General features: G+C 54.4%; 6 protein-coding genes across 6 annotated transcripts; 3 read left to right on the forward strand and 3 right to left on the reverse strand.

Moving 5' to 3' along the window:
• Nucleotides 1-1,795: 1,795 nt before the first annotated feature.
• On the forward strand, nucleotides 1,796-2,689 carry G647_08538 (uncharacterized protein; the record flags this gene model as incomplete). The annotated part of the gene is made up of 1 exon (XM_008732847.1): nucleotides 1,796-2,689. The coding sequence occupies one exon, from the start codon at nucleotides 1,796-1,798 to the stop codon at nucleotides 2,687-2,689; it is 894 nt and encodes a 297-aa protein (XP_008731069.1).
• A 1,050-nt stretch (nucleotides 2,690-3,739) lies between these two features.
• G647_08539 (40S ribosomal protein S8-B) lies at nucleotides 3,740-4,433 on the reverse strand (the record flags this gene model as incomplete). Its single annotated transcript, XM_008732848.1, has 2 exons — nucleotides 3,740-4,280; nucleotides 4,360-4,433. The coding sequence occupies 2 exons, from the start codon at nucleotides 4,431-4,433 to the stop codon at nucleotides 3,740-3,742; spliced, it is 615 nt and encodes a 204-aa protein (XP_008731070.1).
• Nucleotides 4,434-4,757: 324 nt separating this feature from the next.
• Nucleotides 4,758-5,541, forward strand: G647_08540 (uncharacterized protein; the record flags this gene model as incomplete). The annotated part of the gene is made up of 3 exons (XM_008732849.1): nucleotides 4,758-4,834; nucleotides 4,989-5,109; nucleotides 5,167-5,541. The coding sequence occupies 3 exons, from the start codon at nucleotides 4,758-4,760 to the stop codon at nucleotides 5,539-5,541; spliced, it is 573 nt and encodes a 190-aa protein (XP_008731071.1).
• A 235-nt stretch (nucleotides 5,542-5,776) lies between these two features.
• On the reverse strand, nucleotides 5,777-7,324 carry G647_08541 (uncharacterized protein; the record flags this gene model as incomplete). Its single annotated transcript, XM_008732850.1, has 1 exon — nucleotides 5,777-7,324. One exon carries the CDS (start codon nucleotides 7,322-7,324, stop codon nucleotides 5,777-5,779), a length of 1,548 nt encoding a protein of 515 aa, XP_008731072.1.
• A 1,093-nt stretch (nucleotides 7,325-8,417) lies between these two features.
• G647_08542 (uncharacterized protein) lies at nucleotides 8,418-8,666 on the reverse strand (the record flags this gene model as incomplete). Its single annotated transcript, XM_008732851.1, has 2 exons — nucleotides 8,418-8,598; nucleotides 8,653-8,666. 2 exons carry the CDS (start codon nucleotides 8,664-8,666, stop codon nucleotides 8,418-8,420), a joined length of 195 nt encoding a protein of 64 aa, XP_008731073.1.
• A 1,584-nt stretch (nucleotides 8,667-10,250) lies between these two features.
• On the forward strand, nucleotides 10,251-10,565 carry G647_08543 (uncharacterized protein; the record flags this gene model as incomplete). Its single annotated transcript, XM_008732852.1, has 1 exon — nucleotides 10,251-10,565. One exon carries the CDS (start codon nucleotides 10,251-10,253, stop codon nucleotides 10,563-10,565), a length of 315 nt encoding a protein of 104 aa, XP_008731074.1.
• Between the last annotated feature and the right edge of the window lie 1,384 nt (nucleotides 10,566-11,949).

The following is an 11,949-nucleotide window of genomic DNA, read 5'->3' on the forward strand; positions in this document are numbered from 1 at the left end:
TTCCGGAATAGGCTAGTGCGTTATCCTATCGTAGCGCGGCGAGAATTGGACATTTCGTCCATCTCCAGAGCGGATTTGCTGCCATTCAATCCACGTCGACGGTAACGACATCCATCCGCCACGGTGTCGAGTATGCAGCGCCGACAGGGTAGCGAAAGAAAGCTGAGATGTACGACCTTCTCAAATCCTCAACGCGGGAATGCAACATTGCAGCGAGGTCTTGTTTCCTGCGGAAGCGGACAAAAGCCCATAGCATGGGCAGCTGGGCGGAAATCATCAGGGACACCGGCGCTTGCTTCAGGCCAGATGGGAACCAAGCTTCGTAGGGGTTTGGCCTTCTGGGTGTGGGTGAGTATGCATTAGCTGCGAGTGCCATATGATTTGCGCTTCATGTACCTGTTCTCCAAAAAGGCATTCGGGCGAAGGCGAGAGTCAATGCTGTCCTCTTTTCGTCGTATCGACAACCTTGTGGGGCCTTTGAAAATGCTCGCGCTGCTGACGACGTGCCCTCCTGCGAAGAGGAGCTCATTGTCAGCGAGTCCATCTCATGTCTATATTCAAAGTCGACGCTTTACTTGAGGTGCTTAACACAAGAGCTCAGTGGGAGGAGTCCAACATGGCAAAGGGGTTTGTGGTGTCCAACGTGATAACGAGGTTCGAGGTGCCCAAGACCACAAAACTTTTGAGGATGTCCAGCACGACAAGGAGTTTTCAGGTATCCAACTCAGCCAAGAGGCTGAGAATTGAACGGTGCTGGAAAGTATGCCCAAGAGCGCCTATGGGATACCGCGTCTGGACGCTAACCCAAAATGGCAGGGACTTGGAATGAACCCACAACATGGCCGGTATTTGTACGAGTACGCCACGGGACAGAACCACAGGGGAAACAGACGGTTCTCGGCGGGGAAATGCTTTAGGCATTCCTCATACCATATGTGCATTTGACTCTGCTTGAGGGTATTCCAGGCAATCTTGAAAGTAACCTATTCCCAGAATAGCCACAGTAGGTAGGTTGTAGACCGTGGCACATTGACCCGGTTGCCAGCGTCCGGCTGAGGCGAGATGTCTGCCATTGCCTATTATTCAGGTCTCTCACCTCAGTCAGCTTCATGCCTGCATAGCGCGGGTGCAGAGCGATACGCACGGAATGGCGCCGGGAAATCAAAGCAAGGCAAGTCATGTTCGCTTTGCCTGACATAAGTGTTTGAAGTCTCGTTGCAGTGGCGCATCAGGTCTTTGTCTCCGATAGAAGGTTGCAAGCGTCAGGAGTAAATCCTTAAACATTTGCACTGTCGAGACCTTGCGTGGGATCTGCTTGTCTGGGGTTCGAGTCAGTCCATAGTGTTGCTCCCTGTCTGAGATTCGAGTGAGTTGACGATGTTCCTCCCGCGCTTGGGGGACCAGCAGAAGCGTCGGGCCCATGTCGAGAGCTGGCCTGCACCACGAAGGCCCTGAATCTGATATTGGGATGGTGGTTGTCTCCAAGAGACACCCAAGTACGCGGAGACTTCTGCTGTTCTGCTTGAAGATGCACGTACTGCTGGTGGAAAAATGCAGAAGAGGTGAGTGAAAGGATCTCGCTGCCTCGATCCGCAAACTCGACCAGGCTCACTGCCGCACCCCTGCTGCCGACGGGCAGTCACTACCTCCAGCCACCCTCTTTCTGGGCGTCCTGTCGTATATAAGGATGGTGCCATCCCAATCTTTCACTCCGGTTTTTGTCGCTGTTCACTTGGTCATCAATCATCATCATTGCAACAGGTCAATGATGGAGTCTTCAATCCAGAATTCCAACATGTCCTTCAGCTCCAGCAGCCCTAGCTTGCCTCTTCGACAGAGAGTTCCGCTTACACCAGCAAAGCCTTCTTCTCTCGTGGACGACCCGATCTTCAACCTCCTGTACGCCGGCAATGAGACCACGCTGAGACACTTCCTAGTAGACTGCCACCCCCTCACTCGGAACGATAATCTTGCCAATGTCTACCGATACGTCAAAGCCAGAGGAGAGCCTGGTCCACGAGTCCAATACGATCACCTCCCATACTCTCTCAGCGCCATGCGGAACTTCTTGCTGGGTTCTTCCCAAGGCAAGCAGCTGCTCTCATTCTTCAAAGGCGTGCTCCAAACCCAGGGCGGCTACATCGTGACCACGGCCGAAATGGTTGCTTTCGACATCTTCGTCAAGATGACCGAGGCTCTTTTCATCCACTGCAACGACCGTCAACTCCGCGAGCATGTCATCAGCATCGTTCCAGAAGCCCAGTACACCATGCCGACTTACACGGGCCATGAACGCCAGTTCTTCAACATGTACGCCGCTACCATGCGACAGCAACTCTGCGACGCCAACGCCGCTGCGACCAGAAATCTCCTCGAACTCAAAAATTCCAGAGAATTCGCCAGGAGGCACCGCCAGCTTCTCAAGGCCAACGAGCTTCATGAATCCAAACTCTCAGAAATCCGCCGGCGAGCCGCGAAGCGCAAGGCCGAACACAAGGCGCGGGCCCAGCGTGCTCGAGCTCGCAATGACGCCGCACTGAATCGTCAGATGGGCATGGCTGGCTTGACCTCGCATACACCACATGTCGAAAGATCCGTCGTCGAGTACGTCCAGGACACCACCGGCGAGTTGTTCCCACGCTTTGACGACGGGGAAGCCAACAGTGAAGAACTCTTGGTATGTAAATGACTTCAAACCCCACGGTGGCTGCTCAAGACTGCTGACTCTGCTTGCTTTTACAGCTTGAATCTCTCGGCTTGTCCTTCTGAGTCCTGCGCGCCAACCCTACATGGCAGAGTCCCTCACCAGCCTGTTTGACCAAACTCCTATTGACTAGCATACATATGTTGGCAGGCAGACCTTCAAGAAGTGCGCGTGGGAAACACAAACTCATGAAGATTCTTCACCACACAAACGAGCGCAGACGCATCCGACGTGGATCTCCTGTGACAAAAGACAGCGGATGGGAGAACCAGAGAATATGGAATCGCTTATTGAAATGTTTCAGCGACTCGAGGGTCTTCAGAATCGAACTGCTCCGCTACTGAGCTGATGTCGGGTGATCAGCAGCCAGGGATCACTATGTGCACAGTACCTTGCCCCCGCAAGGCATCACTTTCCCCTTTGCCCCCCATTTCTTTTCATTTATCCACAAGCCACGGTTGGCTCATTACTTGCAAATTTCGGTAACCATCAACAAGGTCACCGGCACGGGGAAGTCTTACATTCACAAACTTGGACACGGATAGTGACACGGAATCTTCAGGTGCGCATCATTGTCGATAACACAGAGTCGGCAACCTGTCTAGCACACGCTTGAGATGAGGGTGAAAGGGACATACAACTGTGCTGCCCAGCCTGGAATGACACTGGCATCTTGGGCACAATCAAGTAAACAGAATTGAGCAACCATGAAATTGAGATTGAATTCTAGCCTTGAATCTTGTTCTGCTTTCTGAATGCTTCCGTCTGCAATGTCCACTATCGTTGTGAACATAGCCGGCGACATCGCGGGCGAGCGGATGAGCTAGACATAAGCCTCGAGCACTGATGTGACACGGTGCGAAGGGCTCTTGCGCCGCCATCTTCGTACATCAGCAGGACTTGGTCTTGCTCAGACCCTCCTTGCTTGACTGGCACGCCCTCGTTGAACCCCAAGACAAAACAACTACGGTGATCATCCGGGCAGATCCATGTTCACCACCACCGTTTGAGGTACCGTCCCGTCAAGACGTGCGCTTACTTCCGGATAGCTCTCTGGTAGAACGCCAACTCATCACCCTCCAGAATGTACCCGTCAACACGGCCGCTCTGGCCAGGCCTCGAGCTCACAACCGCATACAATCGACCTGCCTCAAACTGTCGCTCCAAAGCCGGCTCAATCTTGCCACTGGCCTTCAGTCTCTCCTCCTTCTTTGCCTGCACGCTCTTGCTCGTCTTGGTCGTCGCACCCTCCGTCGCAGCAGCGCCTGGCTGTTGTCGTCTCCGGCCAAGATTCGTACCGTAGTGTGCCTCGTACCAAGTCCTGAACGGAGCGGCATCGATTTGAACAACGGCGGATTTGGTCAGGGTGTTTGTGCGGACGAGTTCGTTGTTGGAAGGGTGGTAGGCCACAACGATGACGCGGACTTTGCGGGCGATGCCCTCGCTGCCCCAGGAGAAGTTGCCGGATTCGAGGCGCAGGGCTCGGTATTTGGTGTTGCCGCCGCGGGTGCGGACGAGATGGATTCGCTTGGCGCCGATACGGGTGTTGGCTGGTTGACGACCTTTCTCGAAAGCTCTGCGAAGATTCAATCTGTTAGAAGGTGCCTTTCTTCGCCGCGCCAAAGTGGCTAGGGTTACGGTGGGTTGAAATGTACCTCTTCTTGCGATAGTATGCGCGCTTTGCACCGGTTGCGGACCGCTTGTGACGGCTGTCTCGTGAAATACCCATGATTGCGGTACTGAGGAGGACTACAAGGAAGGGGTCTGTCAGTTTCGCCGTCCAAAAAGAATATTGCGTTGAGTCGCACAAAGGTCGAGGAGGGGATTCAAGGTGGAAACGTTTCCCTGACACTCGCCCTTTGGTTCGTCGTAGCAGGAACAGAAAACTGGACTGACCTGAAAAATCAGTGACTCTTCAGCGGGCAACGTAGAGTATGTCTTCGAGGGTATTTGTCGGTTGATGTTGTCGTTGTCAAATCTCTCAGGTGCGGAGTCAATCGAAAATCAGAGTGCGGTGAAATTGCCAAGAACGCCAAGACTTGCTGTCATTTGAATGCCCACGAACTTCACCAAAGGCATTTCTCGAGATCGGCCACTCCCTCAATATTGCCCACTTCAACTGCTCTTGTTGTACGCGATTCCCCGAAGAGCGCCAGGAACTCGCGGCAACAGATACTCCAACCCTTTTGTCTCTACATATCCGCTCAAGGAAGGCTAGAAGCTCGCCAAAATGTTAGCTCCCTGACCGCACTGAGTCTTCACCAATACTGACGACCTGTCGCAGGCTCATCCCCAAGGCCGACCGCAAGAAGATCCACGAGTACATCTTCCGAGAAGGTGTGCTCGTGGCCAAGAAGGACTTCAACCTCCCCAAGCACGGCGACATTGACACCAAGAACCTCTATGTATGTGCAGCTTCAACTTGAACACTCGGCGACAAGACACTGATAGTTCAATTCCAGGTCATCAAGGCTTGCCAGTCTCTCACTTCCCGCGGCTACCTCAAGACCCAGTTCTCCTGGCAATACTACTATTACACTCTCACCCCCGAGGGCCTAGACTACCTGCGTGAATGGCTGCACTTGCCCGCTGAGATCGTCCCTGCCACACACATCAAGCAACAACGCAGCCATGCTCCTCCTCGTGGTATGATGGGTGGTGACGACCGTGGCGAGCGCCGTGGAGGCGGTCGTGGCGGCCCACGTGGTGATCGCGAAGGGGGGTACCGTCGTCGTGAAGATCGTGGTGAGGGCAAGGAGGGTGGTGCTCCCGGTGAATTCGCGCCTACTTTCCGTGGTGGATTTGGTCGCGGTCGTGGTGCGCCTCCCGCTTCTTAAAAGTGGCCGGTTGGCATTACCAAGCGTTGATGGTACGCTGAATCTGCAGAAGAGCTCTTTCACTTGCCGACGACGGTCCTTGAAAGCCAATCCTCGTGGTGAAAATGGACGGAGCAAGCCCACGGGTCCTCAAAACTTCTCGAAAAGGCACCTCGTGCCCGCCAGGACGAGAGTAAGCCTATTACAAGCCTTGTCGCAAGTTCCTCGCTGTTTCCCTCAATTGCTCGCATCCCTGTCAATCGAGTTCACCGCTCTCTTTCCTCAATCGATCCATTCTTAACACGGAATGCAGTAGTACATTCGCCCCTATCGCACAATCCTCCTCTTCACACCATTCGCTCGGGTTATGTGATACGCCATCCTTGCAAGGCACAAAGATCATCCCCGTAGGACAGTGCATATTCGTACAAACACTATCGTGGCCTGCTCCGCTGGTGATTCTCTGGATCTTGTCCCGGCCAACCAGACTCTCGGCGCTCTCTTCGATACATTTGACTGCTGCGGCGTTGAACCTGATGGCATCACTTGAGAAGTCTTCCTTTAGGTCCACATGGACCTTTGTGAGCGGATTCTGTCGCATCCGGGCATATTTCTGCTCCTCTTCAGATGGTACTGTTCTGCTGCTGGTCTTCGCTTTCTTCGACCCAACTTGCTGCTCCCTGACCGGTACCGTGCCATTGTTGACAAGCTCGACGAATTCCTCCACCTTCGTCACCATCCGCCTCAACCCCCTGTCGATCGGGTTTCTCAGATCCAAGCTCATCGTGACTTGTCCGGGCACGGTATTGACACTGCCGGGGCTCACCTGCATAATCCCGATGGTCGCAAGGCCTTGCAGACTCTGGGCAATCTTGCGAACCTTTTGGATGAACGTCGCGGCGAAGAATAAGGCATCGCCACGCGAATCGAAGTCCGTAGTCCCAGCATGAGATTCCCGCCCCGTAATCGTGACAGTAAACCACTTATACGCCTGGACGCCCTCTACGACGCCGACCTTCTGCCTTGTCTGCTCCAATTTCGGGCCCTGCTCGATGTGTAGCTCGAAATGAGCTCCCAAAGGCGTGCCCTCGTCTCCAAACCTGCAGGGAACAGCGCCCAGGTATCCAATCCTGGCGAGTTCCTCCTTAACCGTGGCGTCCCTGGCTCCCACACTCACACTCCTCGACGCCCAAGCCTTCTCGATCGGAATCCGTCCGGCCCAAACACTACTCCCCATCATGCTGACCGGGAACCTCGCGCCCTCTTCATTGGTCCAGTTCACCACGCCGACAGGGCCCTCCGTCTCGATCCAATTCTCGTTCAAGACCCTCAACATCTCAATCCCCGCAGCCACACCCAGCACGCCGTCAAAGCGGCCCCCACTCGGCTGACTGTCGAGATGGCTGCCCGCAAACGTCGCCGGTCTGTCGTTGTTCAACCCCGGTCGCACAGCAAAGATATTCCCCATTTGGTCGACGTGGGTCTTGCAGCCCAGCGATTCCGTCGTGGCGACGAACCAGTCCCGGGCCTGCTTGTCCTCGTCCGTGAGCGTGAGACGCGAAAGTCCCGCGCGCGTCATGTCGCTGGAGAAGGTCTTGGACGTCCATTGCGCGGTCGAGTGGATCGTATCCCACAGCCGGGAGGGGTTGACTTGCAGACCACTGAGTTTCGAGCCGTCGAGCTCTGTCGTCCTGAGGTAGAGGCACGTCGATGCCGCAAAGTTGCGACGCTGGCATGTACTTGGACATTTCCTCCGCGCGTGGACGTGTTTGAGGTTGAAAAAGAGGGATTGTCGTGGGCCCATGGCGAGCAAGGCTAGTTCTGCTCGACCAGGCCTCACGCTTCAGGTACAAGTGGCGGGACAGCCTGCTTGCTCGGTCGTCTTCAGAGATGAGAGAGCCGCGTCAAGGTTCAGTCTAGACCGACATGCAGACTTTTCTTTCTCGAAGCTTTCTATTCTGAGAGCTCAATCTACTCGTCGTAGAATGTGATTCGAACTGGCGAAAGGAGGTCTGACGTGCAAATCTACTCGGAGTTTCGGCTTATTGAAGGGCCGAGATCGCAACAGCCAATTACGGTGAGTAACTTTGGGAGCCAGTCTTGGTCACCCTGGGTCACTGAATGGTGAAGCATTTCTCTAATTACACGGTAGGTGGAAGATGCTGTGATCATGCTGTACTCCGTACCTTTACTCAATTCTGAAATGTCCAGCTGGTCAGCTTGCTAGCACCAGCACTAAGTTAGTAGAAAGAATCCAGCAGACCACCTGGAGTTGTGGATCTATTGCGCTCACGACAGAAAGATTGGTCATTGAAGTTCATACCCATCGACAATTGGTAGCATTGCCCAGATACAGTACCGTCGCGTAGCTTCTGAGAATGGTAGAGGAGGCGACCGCATCGCTGGGTAGCCTTGCACCTGCCATTGGCCATGCTGAATGGACAAATACACCTATGTAGACCTCCTCCATATGTCGGCCCCTATGACTCCGTATATCATCGCGAGAAGGTCCGCATCTCCCTCGCCCGTTGTGGGTGTAGCAGACTTGGCCGTATCACACCATTGGGTGCCATTCTCTAGCTATTGCGGACTTCGCCCTCGGCCATTCCGACATCATCCGCCTCCTGAGAGCCAGTATCTGCACAGTCGAAGCCAGCACCAGAAGATCACCCTGAGCGAGCTGCACCATGGAGTGCCGAGTGCAAATGCTAATTCTCATCATCCGTGACCTGACGGCTTATTGCCCGGCTCGACGCTGTTGATGTGCTTCGCTCTCAGCGCAGTCGTCGTCGAAGTAGCCATGTTCGTGAGGAATGCGGTACTATCGTCCTCGCGTCCCTCAGTAAGTATAACCCTCCTTTTCCTAAGGAGTGTCTTTGACGAATGGGTGCCTTTCCTCATCCCTTCTTCTCCCTTTCGACGCTATACAACTTGAAGACATTCTGCTGTTCTTCTGGCGTGGGAGTCACGCCGAGCGCAGCTTCAATCTGGTCCGAGAAGAGTAGCATGGCCGAGGCATTCAGCATGAGGGCTACGCCTATCATGGCACGCGTTTTGGGCGACAGGGTCTTGTAGGAACTACCAATGTCAGTATCTCCGTGTGGAAGCGGCTAGACAAGGGAGACGGCTGACCTCCAGAGAGACATGGTGCGAACCACGAACGATCGTCGTCAAGGCAGTAATTATTCCGTACTCCATACAAGTACTCCTACTGTAGCTAACGCGGACGTGGAGAGCTGCAGCGGATGTTACGGCAGGTTCACCGAGAGCAAGGACGTGAGGGACGCGTGAGGATTACTGGAGAGTAGAGATCGAAAGGCGCAACTTTAGAAAGTTGACGGGTGGGTTTCATTTGACAGGACAGAGATCCCCGGGTCTTGCTCGCCGCTTCCCAGCCTCAGCCCGGTGAAAGTACTGTAATGATGAGCCAGAAAGCTAAAATCCGGTGTTATAATTCCGCTCAACGGGCTACTGTGCTACTGAATAACAGCCAGCCATCATATTGCTCTGCTGTTCATGGTCACCGTAATCCGGCTGCGAGTCTTCTCCGTGGGACCAGTACAGAACCAAGCCAAACTCCCGGTTATGGACGGGCATGTGCTGGTCGGACTGTTGACATACTCAATCTGTCTAGTCAGAGAGCAGAAGTGCTTTAAGCCGACGTGGGCTTGCGTGTGGGGGTTTTTAATCAAATAGGCACTGAATCTCAGAGAACATTCCCGGATACGCTAGCAAAGGGGTTTGAAACATTTGATATTCCCTGTTTATACTTTTTCTGCGCGATAGTCAGCCCGCCTGGGCTGGGAGCGCGGGCGAGTTACGCTGCAAGATGGTGGTTGGAATACCACTGATCCGGGTCTCCTTTCCCTCTCTCAATCTCAGCGTCTCCAGCAGACGACACGAGCCGAAAATCGAGATCTACCAGAAAGCTTCGACATAGAGCTGGTCGAGTGTTGTTAGAAACCAGCGACTTTTCACTATGCCAAACATAAGCACCTCAGAGACCATTCCGCATGAGAGCGCTGCTGGGCCTCAAATGTGTCGTTGCAGTGTCTGGTCTTCGAAAACAGGGCAAGGCTTGCCAAATAACAACGGCATAGTCCAGCAACTGTTCACGCAGGGCCTCACCGTGTTTGACCAGGTCTCAAGGTTTGGCGAAACCCCCTTTCACGTCGGAAAACATCACACCAAAACGGTAACTAGCTTCATCACCGAATCCGACAATTTTGACCGCAACCACGATCCACTCTAACGCGGAATCTGTCGGAACACACCATCAGGTTTATATTGAAAGGAATGGCTTTTGCTCGAAAGGCCACACTCGTAAACCTCACCAGCTAGGGCTTGCCGGTATCCTGCAGTGTGGTGGAAACCGCTAATGCACCTCGCGCACACGTATAAAAGAGGTGCGTGGTATTGACTGAACGAAAGGCGCCGTGATGGAAAGTACGAACAAAGGGTCCTCGTGTCCGTGACATGCTGCTCGCTGCGGTACCCGAGGAGCACGCCATGCGTGACAGCGTCGCACCGAAGGACTTTGCCTTCGCCAGTCATGCCGGCCAGACTCAGCGGAGGAGTGGTACGGCGGCTTTGCCCCTTTAAAGCGGACCATAGACCCGGCCTTGGATGTGATTGTCGCAGTCTTTGTGAAAACGCTGACCCACAGTGTTTGATTTTCCCTCGACTCAGTGGCGTCCCTGCCGACACTTTTGCTCCTTCGGCAAAGGCGAATGGTCTACCTCGTAGCCGGCTCGGACACGGTTCCCTCGTCCACGAGTTGTCAACGAGCGGCTCGGGTGCTCGTTCTGGGCCATGGCTTGAGTGCGCAAGGAGTCTCCCTGCTTTCATGGAGGATTTTGTCGCATGATGCAGTTTGTGCTGAAACCGCAGAGGGTGTTACGCCCAACGCCGCTCCGTGCTTGACATGCCCAACATCTCTTGTGTCGCCTCTTCGTCTCTGGGGATCCACCACTGCCCTTCCCTCTTCCGGAATTACTGAGGCGCTTGGGGGCGCGCTGTCCCACAAGGTGATAGACCGGGCGTAAGGGTACAGGTGTTGGGCGTCAAAGGCAGGTCTTGCGTTCAAGCCCACTGGGAGGATGGTGGCAGAGATGCAAGTCTTTAGATTTGGATTTGTGGAACGCCAACGATCATGATGGAGAAGAGGCAGTCACCGAAGAATACTCCCTAAGGCCACAGACGCTGGAGAATACAGGCAAAGATGTGAAAGATCAGCCTGGAATTAGAGGGGAGTGACATACCATGGGTAGGAGACTCTCGGCGGTCCAGAGCAGTCTGTCGATCATCAGTCGATCGTGGTTGCATTCGAGGGTGAAACTGAGCGAAGAGGAGCTTTCATCCCCATTCCGGTGTTATAGCAGTCTGTTTACAGTGTGTCTGACAGCGGTGCAACCGGGGATGGACGTTCGCATTGGGCACCAAGATCATCCCTTACACAAGGACGATCTGTATCTGGGCCATCGTTCAACGCTGCATGCCACTTCCTACCGTAGACAACCAGCATTGGGCATCAACGCATAGCTCTTCTGCAACTTTGGATCCTCGCATCCTGAACATCGCCAGTGAGGTGCACGGGAAGCAAGCAGTGAGGGAGAAAATGTTGATACCGCGCCGTTGCACGGCCACAACTGCCTCTGAAGCTCTCCAGACGTGGTTGGATGTCGGCTGGCAAGGGAGGAGTGACGCCGATTGGAGGGGCGGGGTTCAGGATCCAACCACTTCGCCCTTAACGAGGATGGCCAACCCCACTTTGTCGCTCGTGCACGGAAGCTCGGGATAGGCGTCTCCCAGCCTCGAGTGACGATGACATTTCACGAAGAGCAATTGGCGTCAGGGACAAGAGGCTCAGTTTGGAAGACCGCAATCGAGGTACAGCAGGCGCACGGCAGATGTAAGCGACGGGTTCTGGATGTCAACTTGTGCCAGTTCCTTTCAGGAATACACACTCCTGCCAAATTCGGCTTTTCAGGTGCTACGTTGGCCGAGAGCGTGGTCTTCCAGCGGGCTAAGTACTGTATGACGGCCATAGGTGGCACTCCTGTTGGTAAGCTACGGAGGCAGATCACTGCATCCGCACGACCTAGGTATTGCATTGGTGGTTGCGCACCCGAAGCGCAAAAGCATAAGCGAGCATGCAAGCTGTGAGCTCAGTGCTTCCTCAGGTGAGTTGCTCCGCTGTCATGGCCGACGTGGCGGGCACATTCCACGTTTCCGGGATTTGCTGTGGTGCCCTTCTTGGGAGCTCTAGTTCACGGGAATGCCATCGAGAGCCATGCCCTAACGGTGCTCGGGGCTCCACGACCCAGCGTTAGGTGGTCGGTCGGAAGCCCAGGGCCAGCATCCTGAAACAAGCCGCACTGACCACGCAGGTGGAAAACAATTAATTTTTGACATCGTTCCTTTGTGCGA

The sequence above is a fragment of the Cladophialophora carrionii genome (assembly GCF_000365165.1).
Source record: "Cladophialophora carrionii CBS 160.54 unplaced genomic scaffold supercont1.7, whole genome shotgun sequence".
NCBI lineage: Eukaryota > Fungi > Ascomycota > Eurotiomycetes > Chaetothyriales > Herpotrichiellaceae > Cladophialophora > Cladophialophora carrionii.